This window comes from Jaculus jaculus, chromosome 4 (genome assembly GCF_020740685.1).
Source record: "Jaculus jaculus isolate mJacJac1 chromosome 4, mJacJac1.mat.Y.cur, whole genome shotgun sequence".
In the NCBI taxonomy this organism is placed as follows: Eukaryota; Metazoa; Chordata; class Mammalia; order Rodentia; family Dipodidae; genus Jaculus; species Jaculus jaculus.
In genome coordinates this window covers 323,095-345,135 of record NC_059105.1, presented here as the reverse complement: position 1 = coordinate 345,135, position 22,041 = coordinate 323,095, and the positions used below count along the sequence as shown (strand labels likewise).

At 43.3% G+C, this 22,041-nt stretch overlaps 1 protein-coding gene across 1 annotated transcript in view; it reads right to left on the bottom strand.

The window, feature by feature from the left end:
* Thap4 (THAP domain containing 4) overlaps nucleotides 1-22,041 on the bottom strand; it is a 59,939-nt gene that overhangs the window by 36,784 nt on the left and 1,114 nt on the right. The window contains exon 2 of the mRNA XM_004667807.2: nucleotides 18,372-19,498. Coding sequence (XP_004667864.1) covers nucleotides 18,372-19,498 — 1,127 coding nt within the window. The remainder of the gene's footprint in view (nucleotides 1-18,371; nucleotides 19,499-22,041) is intronic.

Here is a 22,041-nt window from a genome sequence, read left to right as displayed (position 1 = left end):
GGTGTGGAGAGAGTTTGAGCTCTAGATTCATGCTTGCTGCTTGTTGGTGTTTGCTCACTGCAGTTTCTTTTTCTCTAGATATATGGCTGACTGTAAGCAGACTCTTCCACCACTGATGGAATTTCTCCTGGATCTGAAATAAATCCCTTCCTTCCCTAACTGTGTCTGCTTGGATGTTCATCCCAGCAATATGGAACAGATTACAACAGAATTTGGTACCAGGAGTGAGGTGTTACTGAAGATGAATCTGACCATCTCAGGCTGTTCTTGAATTTAGGCAATCCTCCTATCTCTGCTTCCCAAGTGCTGGGATTAAAGGCATGTACCACCATGCCTGGCTTCTTTTGGAACTTTTGTGCTGGAGGAATGTGGCAGGTTTTGCTAGTTGGGACTGCAGAAGCATTAAGCCAAATTCTATGGGCTATTCTGGTTAGAGTTTAAAAATAAATATTTAAATGCAGAGAGAATTATGTTGAATTATAAACTTTCAAAGGGGAAAGAAAGAAGACAGAGAACTTTGTTAGAATTGGACTACTTACATAAAGATGGCTGCATCCTTGGTGCCCATGCCCAGAGTTTGATCAAGGTTGAATTTGTTTTTATTTTATTATGTTTACTTATTTGAGAGACAGAGGTAGATAGAGAAAATGAGCATGCAAGGGCCTCTAGCTACTGTAAACAAACTTCAAATGCATGTAGAACCTTGTGCATCTGGCTTATGTGGATACTGGGGAATTGAACCTAGGTCCTTAGGCTTTGCAGGCACTTAACCACTAAGCCATCTCTGTATCTTAAGGTAGAATTTGAAATATGAACTTGGTAGGGCTAGACAAGGGAGAATTTAAAAGTATAGATGTGGTGGACCTGGAGAAATGGCTGAAAGGTTGAGGCATTTGCCTGTGAAGCCTAAGTACCCAGGTTTGATTCCCAGTACCCATGTAAGCCAGATGTATGGGGGTGCATGCATTTAACGTTTGTTTGCAGTAGCTAGGGGCCCTGGCTTGCTATCTCTCTCTGTCTCTCTCAAATAAATAAAAATATTTTCTGGGTTGGAGAGATGGCTTAGTGGTTAAGGTGCTTGCCTGTGAAGCCTAAGGACCCAGGTTTGACTCTTTGGGTCCCATGTAAGCACAAGGTGATGTAAGCACACAAGACTGCACATGTGCACAAGATGGCACACACATCTAGAGTTTGATTACAGTGGCTGGGGGCCCTACCACACCAATTCTTTCTCTCTTTCTCTCTCTCATAAAAAAAAAAAAAAGCCAGTCTGCTGGGCTTGCCTCAAAAAAATTAAAAATAATATATATTTTTTAAAAAAGTAGGGACTTGGTGTGCTTGGTGGAAAATTTAGAACTAAAGATGTATGACAGAAAGTTGGAAAAATCCAAGCAAGTTTAAAGTTATAGGTATAGCAACTGATTTTAGGTTGCTAAAACTGCTACTGTTAAACAGATTACCCACTAAGGTGGGGCCAACTGCTTTACATTGAAGCAATGTAAAAGATGACTGTGATGAAGTCCACCTAGAAACGGGTGAATGAAAGAAATACAAACTCTTTGAAAGGAGATGACTGAAATGAATAATTCTGAAAAGGTAACCTGTTCTTCAAGGTCATGATTTATTTCTTCCCAAGATTAACAAAATGGTTGTGTTGCTGCATACTTGGTATTAGATTTGGAAGTATGAAAAATGCATGGAAGTGGGTCATGAAGTATACACAGTTCCAGGAGCCACTACTGAGATGCAGCATGGGAAGCAGGATAATAGTTCTACATCCAAGGCCAAAAGCACCTTGGATGGACCATGGTTTACAGTGAAGACTTGGTTATGTTTTAGATATACCAAGACTGTACAAAGGCTACCACGGAGTGCTGTTGGCTTGGAATAGTTTTCCCTGGGATACTCAACCCAGTTGGAGGGATAGAATTAAAAATCCAGAGACTGTTGTAACTGGTTATGGATGCTGGATTTGAACTGCAGATATTTGATGTTTATCTGACAGTTATTTACAATGGTCTACTCTCTTCTTGTTAGACCTTATTGCAATGGAAATGTTTACTCTGTGCCATGACATGTTGAAAGTATGTAACTTGTTTTGATTTTATAGGACTCACAGTTAGGAGACAGCTTTATGTCAGATGAGACTTGGGACTTTGGAATAGTGTGAAAGTTGGCAAAGTTTATGGGACCTTTAAATTTGGACTGAATACAACATACAGTATGAGGTGGGTATGAGTCTATGGGGGCCAGGGGAGGGCGGGAGTTTGATATAGCCCCAAAGACTCAGGGGTTTTATTAAAACTGGACTTTTAACTTGGGTCTCCAGTTGTCTGGCTGGGGGAGGTGTCACTGGGGATTGGATCCTGGAGTCCAGCCCCAGGTGTCATTGGGGAGGATCTGAATTCTAGCCCAAAGATCTGAAGAGAAGAGTCTGAGGTCTGTGTTCATGCTTGCTGCTTGTTGGTGTTTGCTCACTACAGTTTTTCTCTCTGGGTGTATGGTTGTTAGCAGCTTCTTCCACCATTGATGGAACTTTCCCTGGATCTGTAAGCTTAAAATAAATCCCTTCCTCCTGTAACTATCTGGTTGGATGTTCATCTCAAAAATGTGAAGCAGACTACAACATGCGACAAATTTCTTTAATTCATAAGATATGGCAAGATGAACAAATTTGTTATTTTAAATTTGTGAGGGGAAAATAAGTTAACTTAGTGTTATATAAACAATATTACCAGAATTTAAGTTAGAGGCAAAGAAGATTTAACTAAAACTGGCAATTTAAGCTTTAATACATACTCCAGCTTGATCTATTTTGTAAAAAGATGTGGCCTAAGCCAGGTGTGGTGGTGCACACCTTTAATCCCAACACTAGGGAGGCAGAGGTAGGATGATCACCATGAGTTTGAGGCCACCCTGAGACTAGACAGTCAATTCCAGGTCAGCCTGAGCTAGAGTAAGACCATATCTCAGAAAAAAAAACAGAAACAAACAAAAAAAAATTTATACAAATAAGACAGTAAGAAACCATACAGCTTGAGAAAGAGATATAAATAGCAATCTATAGGCGTAGAAACATATTTCTAATAAAAAAGGAAATTCTTTTGAATCAAGTTTGGTCCTGAAGTAAAGAATTGTCGAAAATAGACATGAAGACAAAACCAAAAAGTTGAAGTCCATCATAAGTAGATCTGTGAATATTAAAACACAATGAATTTTTAAAAAACATGGGAGCCAGATGTGATGGCACATGCCTTTAATCCTGGCACTTGGGAGGCAGAGGTAGGAGGACTGCTGTGAATTCAGTCACCCTGAGACTACATAGTGAATTCCAGGTTAGCCTGGACTAGAATGAGACTCTACCTTGAAAAAAAAATTGGGGGAGGGGCTGAAGAGATGACTCAGCAGTTAAAAGTACTTGCTTGCAAAGCCTAACATCCTGTGTTCAATTCTTCAGTGTTCATGTAAAACCTGATGCAAAGTGGTACATGTGTTTGGAGTTTTTTGCAGTGACAAGAGGCCCTGGCACACCCTTACACATTATCTGTCTCTCTCTGTCTGACTGTATCTCTATTTCTCAAGGAAATAAATCAAAATATTTTTCTTTTTTTTTTCTTTTTATTTTTTAGAGAGAGAGAGAGTACATTGGCATGCCAGGGCCTCAGCCACTGAAATCAAACTCTAGATGTGCTACCTAGTGGGCATGTGCAACCTTGTGCTTGCCTCACCTTTATACATCTGGCTTACAACATGGGATTTGGAGAGTCGAATGTGGTTCCTTAGACTTTGCAGGCAAGCGTCTTAACTGCTAAGCCATCTCTCCAGCCCCGCCAACTTTTAAAAAATTTATTTATTAGAGACACAGAGGGACAGAGAGAGAGAGATGGAGGGAAAGAATGGGTACTCCAGGGCATATAGCCACTGCAAATGAACTCCAGATGCATGTGCAACCTGGAGAATTGAACCTGGGTATTTAGGCTTCGCAGGCATGTGCCTTAACTGCTAAGCCATCTCTCTAGCCCCCAAAAATATTTTTAAAAACTAAAATAAGCCAAGAGTTGTGGGGCAAAAGAGAGAGAGAGAATGGATGCGCCAGGGCCTCCAGCTACTGTAAAGGAACTCCAGATGCATACAACCCCTTGTGCATCTGGCTAATGTGGGTCCTGGGGAATCGAGCCTTGAACCAGAATCCTTAGGCTTCCCAGGCAAGCGCTTAACCACTAAGCCATTTCTCCAGCCCTTTTTTTTTGTTTTTTTGAGGTAGGGTCTCACTCTGGTCCAGGTTGATCTGGAATTAACTATGTAGTCTTAGGGTGGCCTCAAACTCATGGTGATCCTCCTACCTCTGCCTCTTGAGTGCTGGGGTTAAAGGCATGTGCCACCTCTCCAGGCTTAATTTCTTGTATCTTAATTGACCTCATGGTAACTGTATTTATACAGCATGTGAATAAGTAAAATGATCAACAGCAGTTAACCCCACAATGGACAGTGAAGGAACTCTCTCAGGAGCTTGCTCCCATGAGATGCTGCTGAGGACGGACTTGACAAGTTTCTGATGTGTAGTGCTGAAAATCACTAAAAAACTTTTAAACATTTTTTATTTATTTTAGACAGAGAGGGAAGGAGGAAGGGAGGGGGAGAGAGAGAAAAAGAGAATGTCAGAATGGGTGCACTAGGGCCATTAGCTGCAGACATATGCACCACCCTGAGCTGCTAGCTTACATGGGTCCTGAGGAATTGAAACTGGGTCCTTTGGCTTTGCAGGCAAGTGCCTTAACTGCTAAGTCATATCTCTCTAGCTCAAAAGTTTTTATTTGAAAATAAAAACCTCATTGAAAAAAACCTATAATTGACATGCTAAGCAGTGAAAAAAATAAAACCACATAAGATACTATTAAAACAAGGGAAGGCAGGGGAAAAAAAAAAAAAAACACAAGCAGTTAAACATGGTTGAAGGCTGAAAAGTTGGCTCTGTGGTTAAGGCGCTTGCTTGTAATGCCTGAAGACCTGGGTTCAATTCCCCAGTACCCACTAAAGCCAGATGCACAAAGTGTCACATGCATCTGGAGTTTGTCTGCAGTGGCTAAAGGCCCTGGTCTTCTCTCTCAAATTAATTAATTAATTAATTTTTTAAAAAAATCAAAAACAAAAATGCTGCTGGAGAGACGGCTTAGCAGTTAAGGCCCTTGCCTGCAAAATCAAAGGATCCCAGTTCAATTCTCCAGGACCCACATAAGCCAGATGCACAAGGGGGCGCATGCATCTGGAGTTCGTTTGCAGTGGCTGGAGGCCCTGGCGTGCCCATTCTCTCTCTCTCAAACAAATAAATAACACATATCTCTTTTCTGTTTTTGGTTTTTCAAGGCAGGGTCTCACTCTGGCCCAGGCTGACCTGGGATTCACTATGTAGTCTCAGGGTGGCCTTGAACTCACAGCAATCCTCCTATGCCTGCCTCCCAAGTACTAGGATTAAAGGTGTGTGCCACCACACCCAGCTCCCGTGTATGTTTTTGAAATAGGATATTTCCCTTATCTGAGTGCTGTCAGGGAGCCCATAACCTGGGTTCTAGGGAGTTGAACTGGCACTCTCTAACCTCAGAGTCCCTCAAACTTAAGAGACAAGTGGTTTTAACCAATGAACAATCTCTCCAGTGCCTTTTATTATTTTTTTGAGGCAAGCACAATAGACTGATCTTTTTTTTTTTAATGCAAGAGAGTAAGGGCTGAAGAAATGGCATAGCAGTTAAAAGTACTTGCTTATAAATCCAAAGGACCCCAGCTTTGATTCTCCAGGACCTACATAAACCAGATGCACAAGGTGGTACACGTGTCTGGAGTTTGTTTGAAGTGACTGGAGGTCCTGGTGCATTCATTCTCTCTCTCCCTCTCTTTCTCAAATAAATTTTTAAAAATAATATATTTTTAAAAAGAGAGAGCAAGAATGAGGGAGAATGGGCGCGCCAGAGCCTACAGCCACTATAATTGAACTCCAGACACGTGTGCCACCTTGTGTGACCTTGTGCATCTGGCTTATCTGGGATCAAACATGGGTCCTTAGGCTTTGCAGGTAAGCACCTTAACTGCTACGCCATCTCTCCAGCCCCAGTCCTCATTTTTTAATTGAGTTGTTTTTCCCCTTATTGCTGAGTTTAATGACTTTTTGTATACATATAAATCCTTCATGAAATACATGCTTTGCAAATATTTGCTCCTAGTTTGGTTTGTCTACTATTTTTCTTTAAAATATATATATACCCAGGCCCAGAAAGCCAAGCGCCACATGTTCTCTCTCATATGTGGATCCTAGCTACAGATGATTGGGCTTCTGCGTGAGAATGAAAATACTTAGTAGCAGGGGCCAGTAAGTTAAAAAGGAGACATAAAGGGTAGAGAAAGGAAGGGAGGAGGATACTTAATAGGTTGATATTGTACATATGTAATTACAATGAAGGTAATGGGGAGGTAATATGATGGAGAATGGAATTTCAAATGGGAAAGTGTGGGGGTGGGGAGGGAGGGATTTACCATGGGATATATTTTATAATCATGGAAAATGTTAATAAAAATAAAAATAAAATTTAAAAAATGGGCTATAAAATATATATATATATATATATATATATATATATATATATATATATATATATATTATTTTTCAAGGTAGGATGTCTCTCTAGTCCAGGCTGACCTGGAATTTACTATGTGGACTCAGGCTGGCCTCAAACTCACAGTGATCCTCCTACCACACTCTTGTGTGCTGTGATTAAAAGTGTGTGCCACCATGCCTGGCTTCTTTTCAACATTAAAAAGTTTTTTAAATTGTTATTTATTTATTTGAGGGGGGCAGATAAAAAAAGAGGATGGACACACCAGGGCTTCTAGCCACTGCACATGAACTCCAGATGCATGTGTCACCTTGTGCATTTGGCTTTATGTAGGTACTGGGAAATCAAACCTGGGTCCTTTGGTTTTACAGGCAAGTGCCTTAATCACTAAGCCATCTCTCCAGCCCTTCTAATTTTTTTTTTCAATACTTATTTAAGAGAGAGAGAGAGGTGCAGATAGAGACAGGATGGGTGCTCCAGAGCCTGTTGCCACTGCAAACCAACTCCAGATGCATGTGCTACCTTGTGCATCTGGCTTATGTGGGTACTAGGGAATTGAACCCGGGTTCTTAAGCTTTGCAGGCAAGTACCTTAACCACTATGCCATCTCCCCAGCCCCTTTATTTTATTTATTTATTTGGAGGTAAAGTCTCTCTCTAGTCCAGGCTGACCTGGAATTCACTATGTAGTCTCAAGGTGGCCTTGAACTCATGGCGAGCCTCCTACTTCTGTCTCTAAAGTGCTGGGATTAAAGGTGTGCACCACCACACCTGGTTTTTGTTTTGTTTTGGTTTTTCACAGTAGGCTGTTGCTCTCTAGCCCAGGCTAACCTATATTTTTCAGTATTTTTTTTTTTTCATGAGGTAGGGTCTCACTCTGGCTCAGGCTGACCTGGAATTCACTATGGAGTCTCAGGGTGGCTTTGAACTCACAGCGATCCTCCTACCCCTGCCTCCTGAGTGCTGGAATTAAAGGTGTGCGCCACCACGCCCAGCTAACCTATTTTTTAAAAATAGTTTATCTTGTCTATTTTCTTAACAGTGCCTTTGGCAGAGCAGAGTTTCTTCTTATTGACTGAATGGGTCCAACCCAGGGCTTTGCACATGCCAAACAAATACTCTCCACTGAGCTCCATTCCCAGCCATAGTAGCTTGCTAGAATCCAAAGGTCTGCTATCCACCACTTCCCCCCAAACCAGGAGACAGACTGGTAAATGAGACAGTTTTTATCTAAGTCCATACTTGGGGAAAATAGAGTAGATGTTTAATCTCAGAGGTCCTTATACATGTTTAGTATGTATGGTATGTGAGCAAAGAGGCTGGGGAAAAATGTCAGAGGTCCTCCTCTGTCACTCTTTGAGACAGTCTTTCTTTCTCAACCAAGTTTTCAGGAATCCCAGTAAATCTATGCTCCCAGCTCCCTAAAGGGCTAGGTGACCATACCCAACTGTTTTATGTGGGTGCTAAAAGAATTGAAAAATGGTTTATCAAGCCCTCGTGCTTCTTCTAAGTGCTCTTAACCACTCATCCAGTCCCTTACACCCTTCATTGTTTAAAAATATTGTTTTATTTGCAAGCACAGAGAGACAGAGAGACAGAGATAGAGAGACTATGTGTGTCAGGACCTCTAGCTGCCACAAATGGACTCCAAATGCATGTTCCACTTTGTGTATCTGGCTTTTAAGTGGGTACTGGGGGACTGAACTTGAGTTGTTAGGCTTTGTAGGCAAGCCCTTAACTGCAGTTGTAGTTTGAATGGATGGATGTCCCCCAATAGATTCCATTTTATTAAATTTCTTGATTTCCTGTTGCCTGGCTGGAAGAGGTGTCACTGTGGGTGGATTCGAGGGTCCAGCCTTGAGGTGTGTTTGTGGGCAGATCTGGGATTCCCAGCCTAAGATATGCAGAGTGCTAGAGCTCTGCTTGGGGCTCCTGGAGTACTTGCTTATGGTGCCTGTGGTGGTTGCTTTTTCTTTCTGCATGGATCTGTGTAAAGGGGGCCAGTTTCTTCTGCCATTATGGAACTTCCTCTGGATCTGTAAGGTTCAAATAAATCCTGTTCCTCCCATAAACTGTGTCTGGTTTGGAGGTTCATCCCAGCAATATGAAGCTGACTACAACCACTGAGCCTTCTCTCCAGCCGAGATCCCCCACTTTTTTTCTCTTTTTGACGTAGGGTCTCACTGTAGCTCAGGTTGACCTAGAATTCACTGTTGTAATCCTCCTACCTCTGCCTCTCGAGTGCTGGGATTAAAGGTGTGTGCCACCATGCCCAACTAGACGGCCCCCCCTTTTTTTTTTGTTTTAGGGTAGGGTTTTGCTCTAGCTCAAGCTGACCTGGAATTCAATATGTAGTCTCAGGGAGGCCTTGAACTCACAGCAATCCTCTTACCTTTGCCTCCTGAGTGCTGGGATTAAAGGCGTGTGCCACCACACCCGACTAGACCCTTCAGTTTTGAAGAGGGGAAACTCTCAGTTTATGTGTGTTTATCTAAGTATATGAGGTCACACATGCCATGGTGTACATATGGAGGTCAGAGGGCAACTTTTATGTCAGTCCTTGCCTGCCCAACTTATTTGAGATATGGTTTTTCTCTGGATTCTCACTTTGCTGTTTTTTGCTGTACTTACCAGGAGTTTCTAGGAAATTCTTCTATCTCTGCCTCCAATCTCATTGTCAGCATCAGTGTGCTGGAATTACAGAAACCCATCACAGCCTTTGGCTTTTTACATTGGGTTTGGGAATTGAACTCAGGTATACAGCACGAGCTGTGAGTGCTTTATCCACTGAGCCATCTCCCCAGCCTGTGAGAAGATTTTTGTAGGATAGAGTAGGATATTCCTGCCTGACAAGAGTTCTTTTTCTCTGGGGATCATTCTTTTTTCTTTTTTTTTTTAAATTTTTTTAAAAATTATTTATTTATTTATTTATTTGAGAGTGACAGAGACAGAGAGAAAGACAGATAGAGGGAGAGAGAGAATGGGTGCACCAGGGCTTCCAGCCTCTGCAAACAAACTCCAGACGCGTGTGCCCCCTTGTGCGTCTGGCTAACGTGGGACCTGGGGAACCGAGCCTCGAACCGGGGTCCTTAGGCTTCACAGGCAAGCGCTTAACCGCTAAGCCATCTCTCCAGCCCTTTTTTAATTTTTTTGTATACTTTTATTTATTTATTTATTTATTTGAAAGCGATGGACAGTGAGAGAGAGAGAGGCAGATAGAGAAAGAGAGAGAGAATGGGCATGCCAGGGCCTCCGGCCACTGCAAACGAACTCCAGATGCGTGCGCCCCCTTGTGCATCTGGTTAACGTGTGTCCTGGAGAATCGAGCCTCGAACCAGGGTCCTTAGGCTTCACAGGCAAGCACTTAACCGCTAAGCCATCTCTCCAGCACCATTCTTTTTTCTTGAAACAGGGTCACATTATAGTCCAGGATGGTTTCAAACTCATAGCAGTCCTCCTATTTCTGCCTCCCAAGTGCTGGGATTAAAGTTGTGTTCCACCATACCCAACTCAGGATCAATCTTTTTTTTAACATTATTTATTAGAAAGGGGAGAGAGAGAGAAGAAAAGTAATGTGTACACCAGGGTCACTTGTCAGTGAAAATAAACTCCAGATGCCTATACCACTGTATATCCAGCTATATGTGGGTACTAGGGAATTGAACCTAGGTCATCAAGCTTTGCAAGCAAGCAACCTTAACTGCTGAACCACCTTTCCAGCCCAGTATAATTTTTTTGATAAGTCTAGGGAGGCCAACTGTCTCATTTCTTTGGAGGTCAGTTTGGACTCCTGCATGCCTGTTAAATACTAATTTTGCAGATGTAATGGTGATGGACTGATAGAGGAAGAGCCACAGTGTGCTCTTTAAACTTTAGAATAGCCAAGCATGGTAGCAGGGCAGTGGTGTATGTCTGTCACCCCAGCATTCTGAAGAAGTTTTAGGCAAGCCTGGGAAGCTAGAATACCCAGGGAAAAGTACAGGTTTTCAGAATGGAGAGATAGCTCAGTGGTTAAGGTGGTTACCTGCAAAACCTAACAACTGGGGTCACATATATAAGTAGATGAACAGATTATTGGGAGTGCAATGACTTAAGTGAGGACATGGGAAAAGATTAACAGAGGGGGTGGGCAGGGCTAATCAAAATTCAAGATGTTGTGTGAATAAACCATATGGAAACCAACTATTTTGGATAATAGCATACTCAGAAGAAATGGACTGTTACTAGGAAAATTTCAGTGTCAGGGATGGGATACCTTCTACTGAGTTGTTGGCCAGAGAGGTCCCCGATGCCCCCATAACATTACAGGCCATTCCCAAGGCTCTTGGTTTCCCACTAGAAATAGATAGTAAGACCCTACTGCTGAAGACTCCACATGCCTGAGCTGCAAGGCTGCTGAGAAATCAAGCTGAAGCTGAGCTGAAAACCTCCTCTTTGTAGACCAGATGACAGAAAGCTTGAAAAAGGTGTACTGCATGCAGCCCTATGGAAGACAGAAGTCATCAGGGGTGAAAACACTGGACAGTGCAAGCCTCAAATCTAGCCAGCCAGGCAAATGACCAAATGAGTGCAACAGTGGCACGTTTCTTCTGGAGGAAAATAACTGCTCTCTAGTTGGACTGGAGGGCCACTCCATAGGAGGAAAACCTAGTCAAAAGCCTATGGTGGGGGGAGGTCATGAGCCCTATGGGTGTAATGTCTGCTCTTATCTGGCTAAATGCATATATTATGCTCACCAAACTGCCCTGTAAGCACTTTACTTAACATTCATATTCATATATTAATGCTACTCTCACTTTTGGTTACAGAAGCTTCTCTTTTCAGAAGGCAGTGACCGCTGGGATGACCCAAAAGGCACCACACTGTTGAGAAGTGATGACAGGGGAGTATTAGCACTAAAATACCTCTATCCTATCTTCCAAGGCTAAGGACTCATTGTGGAAGAAATGATGAAAAGAATGTAAGAGCCAAAGGAAGGGTAGGTCTTCTTACAATGCAATCGTTCAGAGAGAAATTGGCCTTAATATCCATGACCTCTCAGTATCTAACACTACCTTCACAAGACCATCATAATAGGAGGAAAAGATGATAGCATCAAAATAAGAGAGACTGGGTTGGAGAGATAGCTCAGTGGTTAAAGTTGTTTGCCTGAAAAGCCTAACAACCTGAATTCAATTTCCCAGTACCCATTTAAAGCCAGATGCACAAAGTAGCACAAAGGAGTTTGTTTGCAGTGGCTGGAGGCTTCGGTATGCCCATTCTCTCTGTCTGTCTCTCTTCTCTCTCTGCTTACAAATAAACAAAAGACAAACTAATGGAGAGGGGGAGAAGATATGATCGAGAGTGAATTTATGGAGAGGAAAATGAGGGAGGGAAGGGAATTATGGTTTATTGTCTGTAATTATGGAAATTGTCAATAAAAAAGTTTTAAAAAAAGACTTTGCATTTTTACATTTGAGTCTGTAGACCATTTTGAGATAATTTTTGTGAAAGGTCTAAGTCTAAATTTCTTTTCCTTTAAATTTTTTTTTTCCATTTGTTTGAGAGAGTGAGAGAAAAGCAGATAGAAAGTAGGCATGCCAGGACCTTCAGCCACCGCAAACAAATTCCAGATACATGATACCTTTTGTTTGCTTATTTTTTTGAGATAGGGTCTCACTCTAGCTCAGGCTGACCTGGAATTCACTATTTAGTCTCAAGGTGGCCTGGAACTCACGGTGGCTCCTACCTCTGCCTCCCGAGTGCTGGGATTAAAGGTGTGCACCACCACGCCTGGCACAAGATATGTGATGCCTTTAATTTCAGCACTTTGGGGGACAGAGGTAGAAGAATCAATGTGAGTTTGAAACTAGCCTGGGCTACAGTGAGACCCTACCTTTAAGAAACCAAAATAAATAAATAAATAAATGAAAGAGTTGTTTTGTGTGTGACTATTTCTGCATTCTCCAATCTGCTCCATTAATCTAGGTTTTTAAAAATTTATTTGAGAGTGACAGAGAGAGAGAGAGAGACAGACAGACAGACAGATGGACAGAGAGAGAATGGGCGTGCCAGGGCTTCCAGCCACTGCAAACAAACTCCAGACACGTGCGCCCCCTTGTGCATCTGGCTAACGTGGGTCCTGGGGAATCGAGCCTTGAACCGGGGTCCTTAGGCTTCACAGGCAAGCGCTTAACTGCTAAGCCATCTCTCCAGCCCTTCTTTGTTTTTTTTTTTTGTTGTTGTTTGTTTGTTTTTGAGGTAGCCCAGGCTGACCTGGAATTCACTATGTAGTCTCAGGCTGGCCTTGAATTTATGGCTATCCTCCAACCTCTGCCTCTCAAGTGCTGGGATTAAAGAAAGGCGTGTGCCACCATGCCTGGTTAATCTATGTATTCTTTTGTCATTACTGTAGTTCATCTTGGTTCTTCGGTAAGATGTTGGCCAGTATGGACATGTTTGTCTTTCCATCTACTCTTTAGAATCATTCTGTTATTATCTACAAAGTATCTCCTCACACTTTGATGGGCTTGTGAGATTTTCTGTAGTCATGTCATCCACAAACAGGATACTTTTTAAAAAAATTTTTATTAACATTTTCCATGATTATAAAAAAATATCCCATGGTAATTCCCTCCCTCCCCATCCCCACCAAACAGGATACTTTTTAATTCCTTCCAAGTTTCTGTGTCTTTTGTTTCCTTTTTCTTCTACTGCACTAGCTAGGACTTCTGGAACAATGGCGTAAAGCAATGGTCCTAGGTAGCATCCTAATCTTAGAAGGAAAACTTCCTCTGACTTCTCACCATTCAGTGCAGTGTCACTATGATAGAAGAAGTGTCTGGGAGCCTGGTGTGGTTTCACAGGCCTTTAATCCCAGCACTTGGGAGACAGAGGTTGGAGGACTGCTATGCGTTTGTGGTTAGCCTGAGACTACGGAGTGAATTCCAGGTCAACCTGGGTTAGAATGAGGCCCTACCTTGAAAAAACAAAAGCAAAAACAAAAGAAATCTTGGAATGGAGAGATGGCTAAATGGCTAAGGCGCTTGCTTGCAAAACCTGACAGCCCAGGTTCAATTCTCCAGTACCCACATAAAGCCAGATGCAGAAAGTGGCACATGTATCTGGAATTACTTTGCAGTGGCAAGAGGCCAAGCATGACTATTTTCTCTCTGCTTGCAATATATTTTAAAGAAATATCTTGGCACACAGATTTTAGAAACCTTAGGTGTGAGAAGAGAATGTTCTGTATTCATAATAAGCATTTTTAACCATATCTGAATTTCTTTGAAGAGGCCACACCCAGAAAAGGAGGGGTGTGGAGATGGGTCAGCAGTTGCAAAGCCTGATGGCCTGGCTTCAATTTCCCAGCCATCCACATAAAGTTGATAGGCATTCATTTGTAGGAGCAGGAGACTTTGCATGCACATACGTACACATACATGTGCAAATAAATAAATTTAAAACAAAAACTTAGGTCTAGAAGCCAGGCGTGGTGACACATGCCTTTAATCCCAGCACTTGGGAGGCAGAGGTAGGACTATTGTGGTGGGTTCAAGGCCACCCTGAGACTACATAGTGAATTCCAGGTCAGCCTGAGCTAGAGTGAGACCTTACCTTGAAAAAGACAAAACAACAACAACAAAAAAAAAAACCTTGGGTCTAGAAATATGGCCTAGTGAATAAGGGCATTTGCTGGTTTGCAAAGCCTGTTGGCCCAAGTTCAATTCCCAAATCATCCACGTAAGCATGACACAAAAACCGGCACAAGCTTGGTCTGGTGTTCATTAGTAGAAAGAAACCCTCTCATGCCAAGGTTTGGAGGGGCTAGAGAATGAGTTAATCACCAACAGTCATTTATTTTATCATCAATGCCTATGTAATGAAGCCCCTGCAAAAACTTAAAGATGTTCACAGAACTTATAGACTAATCAACACACAGAGATGCTGAGAGGGTGGCACACTTGAGAGGGCAAGGGAGCTCTGTACCCAACCCTATACTTGCCATTACCATTTCTCAAACAACATAGACAAAGTCAGAGCCAGTTGTTTGGAAAGATCTATACGAGGTACAGGGAACAGAAACTAATAGCAACACCACCTGGGAGAAACTACAAGAACAGAACACCACATGCACTTGCAACTGGGGCCACTCTTCCCAGGATGCCCCTGGAAACTCACAGGTGGGCTTTGCTAGCAATCTGGCGATTCAGAAGGTCTGAAATTCTTGTTCCAGCAGAAGGGTTAATCAAGTCTGCACTGAGAAGCAATGATACACATAAGCTGACCATAAAGCTCTCTACTTGACAAACAACACTATCCTTTCTTTGTAAAGAATATCTAGAGATCAACTTTTTTTTTTAAATTTTTTGTTTGTTTTTATTTATTTATGAGAGAGTGACAGAGAGAAAGGCAAATATATATATATCTATATATAGAGAGAGAGAATAGGCGCGCCAGGGCCTCCAGCCAATGCAAACAAACTACAGATGTGTGCACCCCCTTGTGCATCTGGCTAACGTGGGTCCTAGGGAATCGAGCCTTGAACTGGGGGGTCCTTAGGCTTCACAGGCAAGCACTTAATCACTAAGCCATCTCTCCAGCCCTCTTTTTTTTTTTTTTTTTAAAGGTAGGGTCTTGCACTAGCTCAGGTTGACCTGGAATTCACTATGTAGTCTCAGGATGGCCTCAAAGTCACTACAATCCTCCTACCTCTGCTTCCCGAGTGCTGGGATTAAAAGTATGTGCCACTATGCCTGCTTTGAGATCAACTTTTATTTATTTATTTTAGAGAGGGGGTAGAGAATTGACACGCCAGAGCCTCTGCCACTGCAATCAAACTCTAGATGCTTGTGCCACCTAGTGGGCATGTGTGACCTTGTGCTTGCCCCACCTTTGTGCATCTGGTTTATGTGGGATTTGGAGAGTCGAACGTGGGTCCTCAGGCTTTTCAAGCAAGCACCTTAATTGCTAAGCCATCTCTCTAGCCCTCAAGATCAACTTTTAAAAGTACTTAACAAGTAAGTTGGGTATGGTGGCATGTCTTTAATCCAACAGAGGTAGGAAGAGCACCATGAGTATGAGGTCAGTTTGGGTCTATAGAGTGAGTTCCAGGTCAGTCTGACTCCAGTGAGATCCTACCTCAAAAACACGACAACAAAAAGTACTGAACATCCATAACAAACAAACAAACAAAAAATACTTAACAGTAAAATTAGGGGAAGAACAGAAACACAGCTAATAAATATATAGAAACATACCTGGGGAGGGAGGAAGAGGGAGAGGGAGAGAGAGAGACAGAGAGTGCATGCCAGGGCCTCCAGCCACTTCAAGCCAATTCCAGATGTGTACACCCCCTTGTGCTTATGTGGGGCCTGGAGAGTCAAACTGGGATCCCTTGACTTTGCAGGCAAATGCCTTAACCACTAAGCCATCTCTCCAGCCCTATTTAAATTTTTACAGAAGATAATTTACTGTACTTTAACAAAAGTTTTAAAATTAAATAAGTATTAAGTGATTACTAGTGTCTAACATGATTTAACTTTAAGAACAGAAGATTAAAGGATCCTCTCAGCCTAGAGTCCTGTACATTTCTTTTTATCTTTATTCTTTTAAAAAATATTTATTTAAGGGCAGGAGAGACGGCTTAGTGGTTAAGCACTTGCCTGTGAAAGCCTAAGGACCCCGGTTCAAGGCTCGACTCCCCACGACCCATGTTAGCCAGATGCACAAGGGGGCACACGAGTCTGGAGTTCATTTGCAGTGGCTGGAAGCCCTGGCACACCCATTCTCTCTCTATCTCTGTCTGCCCTCTTTCTCTCTCTCTCTGTCACTCTCAAATAAATAAATATTTTAAAAAATAAAAAATATTTATTTAAGTCAGGCGTGGTGGCACACGGCTTTAATCCCAGCATTTGGGAGGCAGAAGCAGGAGGATCACCATGAATTCGAGGCCACCCTGAGACTACATAGTTAATTCCAGGTCAGCCTGAACTAGAGTGATACCCTACCTTGAAAAAACAAACAAACAAAAAATTATTTATGGTATATGTGTCAGTGCCTCTTACTACTGGAAACAAACACCAGAAGCATATGCCACTTTGCATCCAGCTTTACATGGGTCTGGGCAATTGAACACTGGTTGTCAGGCTTTGCAAGCAAGCACTTTTAACCACTGACCCACCTCCCCAGCCCCTTCTCTTTATTCTTTTTTTATTGTTTATGCCCATATATTAATGGTACCCTCACTTTTTTTTTTTGGTTTTTCGAGGTAGGGTCTCACTCTGGTGCAGGCTGACCTGGAATTAACTATGTAGTCTCAGGGTGGCCTCGAACTCTCGGTGATCCTCCTACCTCTGCCTCCCAAGTGCTGGGATTAAAGACATGCGCCACCACGCCCGGCGGTACCCTCACTTTTTATTAGAGAAGCTTCTCTTTTCAGATGGCAGTGACCACTGGTATGACTCAAAAGTCACCATAGTGTTTGGAAGAAATAAGTGTTTGGAAGAAACATCTCTATCACCCCTTCCAAGGCTCAGGGTCCACTGTGGAAGAGGTGGCAGAAAGAATCTAAAAGCCAAAGAAAGGGTAGGATTCCTTAAAATGCAATCTTCCAGACACAAAATGGCCTGAGACAGAAGTAGGAGGATCACTGTGAGTTCAAGGGCACCCTAAGACTACATAGGGAATTCCAGGTCAATCTGGGCTAGAGTGAGATTCTACATCTAAAATCCAAAAAATAAAAAATAAAAAACGGGAGGGTGCTGAAGAGATGGCTGGCTTAGCAGTTGAGTGCTTGCCTATGAAGACTAAGGACCCCAGTTCTAGGCTCGATTCCCCAGGACCCACATTAGCCAGATGCACAAGGGGGCACATGTGTCTGGAGTTCATTTGCAGTGGCTGGAGGCCCTGGTGCGCCCATTCTCTCTCTCTCTCTGTGTTGCTTTCAAATAGATAAATAAAAATAAACCAAAAAAATTTAAAACCAAAAAAAAAAAAAAAAAAAAAGACCTGGACACATTGATGACCTCACAGTGCCTGACACTACCTCATATTAGAAGGAAAAGATGAGAACAAAATAAAAGAGAACAGCTGGGCACATGCCTTTAATACCAGCATTTGGAAGACAGATAGAAGGAACATTGTGAGTTGAAGGCCAGCCTGAGACTACAGGTCAGCCTGGGCTAGATTGAGACCTTACCTCAGAGACAAAAAAAAAAAAAAGGCAGGGAGTGAGGGATGTTGAAAGATAATGATTGTTCCATGACTTTTTCTGGGGAGAGCTAAAGTCCAGGAGCCCTTATCTTTACTCTTGGGGCAGCATTTCACAAGACAGCTCAGGCCAGACTCAAACTCAAGATTCTTTTGCTTCAGTTTCCCAAGCCCTAGTATTACATGTGTGGGCCTCAATGCAGCTTTTCTACACTTTTCTAAGTGTTGGTCTAAGTATTAGTATGTTTAATTTTCCTTGGGAATCTAACTTGTCTGAAATGTGTGTTTGGGTAAGTATGCAACAGGAGTGGACCTCCCCTATTCAGTGAAAAACTCTGAGCAGGCCTGTTGGGCTGAGTATCGGACTTCCATGTTGAATTGCTAAATCCTCACACATACAGGCCATTCCTATTACTGAGAGCAAGTGTGTCAGCTCTCTAACTTGGCTTCCCTGGTCTGCAAGGTATGACCACTGCCAGAGTCCCTTCTGCAACCACAAGGACATTAGCCAAACTATAAGAAAACCGCTCCCAACAGGAGGAAAGAATACAGGGGAACACACTTGCTGGGTACTGACCGTGACTATGGGGCAGCAGACCACTCAGGTAAGGAAGGTAGGGAAGGCTTGCTCTCCTCAGCTCATCCAGCTTCTCTCGTAGCTTGCGCACCTGGTTGTCTGAGCGGCTTACTTTCTGCCGCAGGCTTTTTAGCTCTCCATTCTTCTTCTCCACCTGCTCTCGCAGACAGCATACCTGGCTCTTGTTCTGCCGAGCAGAAAAGCAGTAAGAGTGCAGTGAGTCGATGAGCTTGCAGGCCCCTGAGGCGGACAGGATAACCTCATTGATGGACATGGGGCTGGCATCACTGTGCTCACTCTGCACAGCTTCTGCAGCTGGCTTCGGGGTGACATCAGTTGGAGGGGCAGAAGGGCTCTGGGAAGGCTTCTGAGGGGTTGCTGTGAGTGAGGAACTTGGAGGGTTCTGGGCCACGCTGTTTCCACTGCACCTTGGCTCCACATCTTTCTTCAGCCTCTTTCGGTCAATGGGCTCACGAGGGACAGATGGTCTCTCTCGGGTGTGCTTAGAGGAGAAACTGTAAGAATGAAGTGACCCTATAAATTTGCAAGCTCCAGACCCAGGTGGTGTAAAGTCGTCCATGGAAATGCCATTTTTGTCTGCTCCACCTACATCAGCAAAGGAAGAGGCCTTTTGGTGGCCGGTCTCTGCAGCAGACACTTCTGCCTCTCTCTGGCTGCTAGATGCTGGGGTGGCCAGTTCATCTCCTAGAGTTCTTTTCAGAGATGATGCCTGCTCCTGAGTGACAACATCAGAGGTGACCCTGGGTATAGTGTCACCTTGCAGAGTTGCTCGCTTCAACTTGCGGGACTCAGACTTGGCCATCAAGTTCTCACTTGAGGATGATGAGGAACCGGTGGCTACTATACTTGTGTGTCGCTTCACAGCCGCTGAGGCCTTTCTCTTGGTACGGCCATGGCCCCCAACTCCCTTCTTCTTCTCTGTCAAGTGGAAGATGGAGGGCACAGCTGTAGGCTTGAGCAGGCGGTGCTGGTCCTTCAGACTTTTGGAGAAGCTGTCTTTGGTAAAATGCTCACTACAGAGGAATGAATACTTAGTGGGGGTCCAGTTATCCCTCTGAATAGCTTTTAACCACTGGACCAAGCGTTTTGAGTCTTTTAGGGGGAACCTGCAGGACAGATAACAAAGAACTTAGAAATAACTTGATTGGCCCCTCTAACACTATCAATTTTCAAAGCAAAATAAGTGTCTTTGCAAACACCCAAATCTGTACTGACTTCACCTGCTTAAAAGAGTAATCAATTTAATGACTATTTTCTACTTGCAGGCCATTACTGGAATGAAAAGGGGAAGGACCTGAGTTTGAAGGACAGACAAGAATGAAGCACAGCCCTCCTTCCTGTTGAGGCAAATTCCCCTTCTTCCATGCACAAAAGATGTCCAGAGACAGCAGGTGATATCTAGACAACAGAAAACAGCTCCCAGAAGTGGATCACTGACCAAACCTACTGGTATCTGGAAGGTGGGGCTCTGGATGCTAAAACAAAGATGGGTGATCCTCTACTGAGAAGCCAGGCAGTGTTGGCCACAGAAATGGGGGAGCAAAAGGCCAGGAGTGCATTCCAGATGTCCAGTGCAGTGTCAACCAGTTGATGAGGGTATGGGAAGTAGCTCCAGCATAAAACCCAAAGCTGTAGTCCAGGCCTAACAGTGTAAGTCTATGAGCTTAGTTACTCTGAAGCAGGAGGATCACAAGTTCAAGGTCTGACTAGACAACTTAGTGAGAATCTACCACGAAAAAAAAAAGAGGAGGACTGAAAACCAGGTGATGGAGCACACTTCTAATACTAGCATTTGGGAGGTACTGGCCGAAGAATCAGGAGTTCAAGGGCATCCTCAACTACATATTGCGAAGTATGCCAGCTCGGGCTATTTGAGAACCTATCTCAAAAATCCATAAAAGAATGCCAGGTATGGTGGTGCATGCCTTTAAGCCCAGCCCCTGGGAAGCACAGGTAGTAGGATCACTGTGAGTTCCAGACCACCCTGAGACTATTTAGTGAATTCCAGGTCAGCCTGGGATAGAGGGAGACCCTACCTTGAAAAAGAATTTTTTTTTTAATCTATAAAAGAGGGTTGGGTATAGCTCAGTAGCACAGAGCTTTGTGCTTTTATGGATTTCTTCTACCAGGAGTAAAATTCTCCTTTTCAGGAGTTCTGGTGAACTTCAAAGTTATGTTAAATGAAATAAGCCAGTCATACAGGCCTTTAATTTCAGAATTCTAGGGGCTGAGGCAGGAGGATCCAGAGTTCAACTAGGCCAGCCTGGGTTAGTAAGACCAGACTCCTAATAAACAACAACAAAAAGCCAAGTTAGGTGTGGGTGGTTCATGTCTGTAATGCCTACACTCAAGAGGCAGAGGCAGGAGAATTGCACCAAATTGGAAGTCAGCCTGGGTCACATAGCAACTTTCAAACCAGCCAGAGCTATGAAAGACCTTATCTCAAAACACACACCCACACATTAGAATAAATTTTATGTTCTGTACTATACCATTAAAAAATAACAAATGAGCTGAGCATGGTGGCACATGCCTTTAATCCCAGCACTAGGAAGGCTGAGGTAAGAGAATCACTGTGAGTTCTAGGACACCCTGAGACTACATAATAAATTCCAGGTCAGCATGGGCTAGAGTGAGGCCCTACCTCAAAAAAACAAAAATAGGCCGGGTGTGGTGGCCCACGCCTTTAACCCCAGCACTCGGGAGGCAGAGGTAGAAGGATCACCATGAGTTCAAGGCTACCCTGAGACTACATAGTGAATTCCAGGTCAACCTGAGCTAGAGTGACACCCTACCCTCACAAAAAAAAAAAAAAAAAAGGAAATAAAAGAAAAACCAGAATAAAAAATCCAAACAAACTGAAAAAGAGGGCCAGAGAAATATCTCAGTGGTTAAGGTGCTTGCCTGCAAAGCCTAAGGACCCAGGTTTGATTCCACAGTACCCATGTATTCTCTCTGCTTGCAAACAAATAAAGAAAATGAAAAAAAAAAAAAAAAAAAACGCCAGGCATAGTGGTCCATGCCATTAATCCCAGGGTTCAGAAGGCTAAGGTTGGAAGACTGCTGTAAATCTGAGGCCAGCCTGTGGATACAGAGTTACAGGTCAGCCTGGGCTAGAGTAAGACTCTGCGCGGTGGGGGGGGGGGGGGAGGGGAATACGCACCCACACAAACCCTCAGTCCCTGAAGATGCTTAGTCCTTTTTTCATTACCAAGTAAAAATAGTTAATGATTTTGTGCTTATGAAAACTCAAGCCAAACTACACATGGCAGGTGTGTGTGGGGTGTCCCTAAATGTTACGATGTCCAGCTAAGGTCCTTCATCCAGCTGAAGTTTCTATAAACCAGGAAGAGCCCTAACAAGCTGGGTCCGGAAGTTCTACACAATATGACCTTTTTAACCTCTTTTCTCATGTTCTGTGAGCCTGATTCCCACAATCCTGGTCCCCAACTTGGGCATCCTCTGCTATCACATCATGATAGAACACTGGGAATGCCATGAACAGCCTTTCTTTATTTTTCTTAATTTGTTTATCTTTATGTATTTATTTGAGAGTGCCAGAGAGAAGGAGGGAGGGGGAGAGAGAGAGAATGCGCACGCCAGGGCCTCCAGCCACTGCAAACGAACTCCAGACACGTGCGCTCCCTTG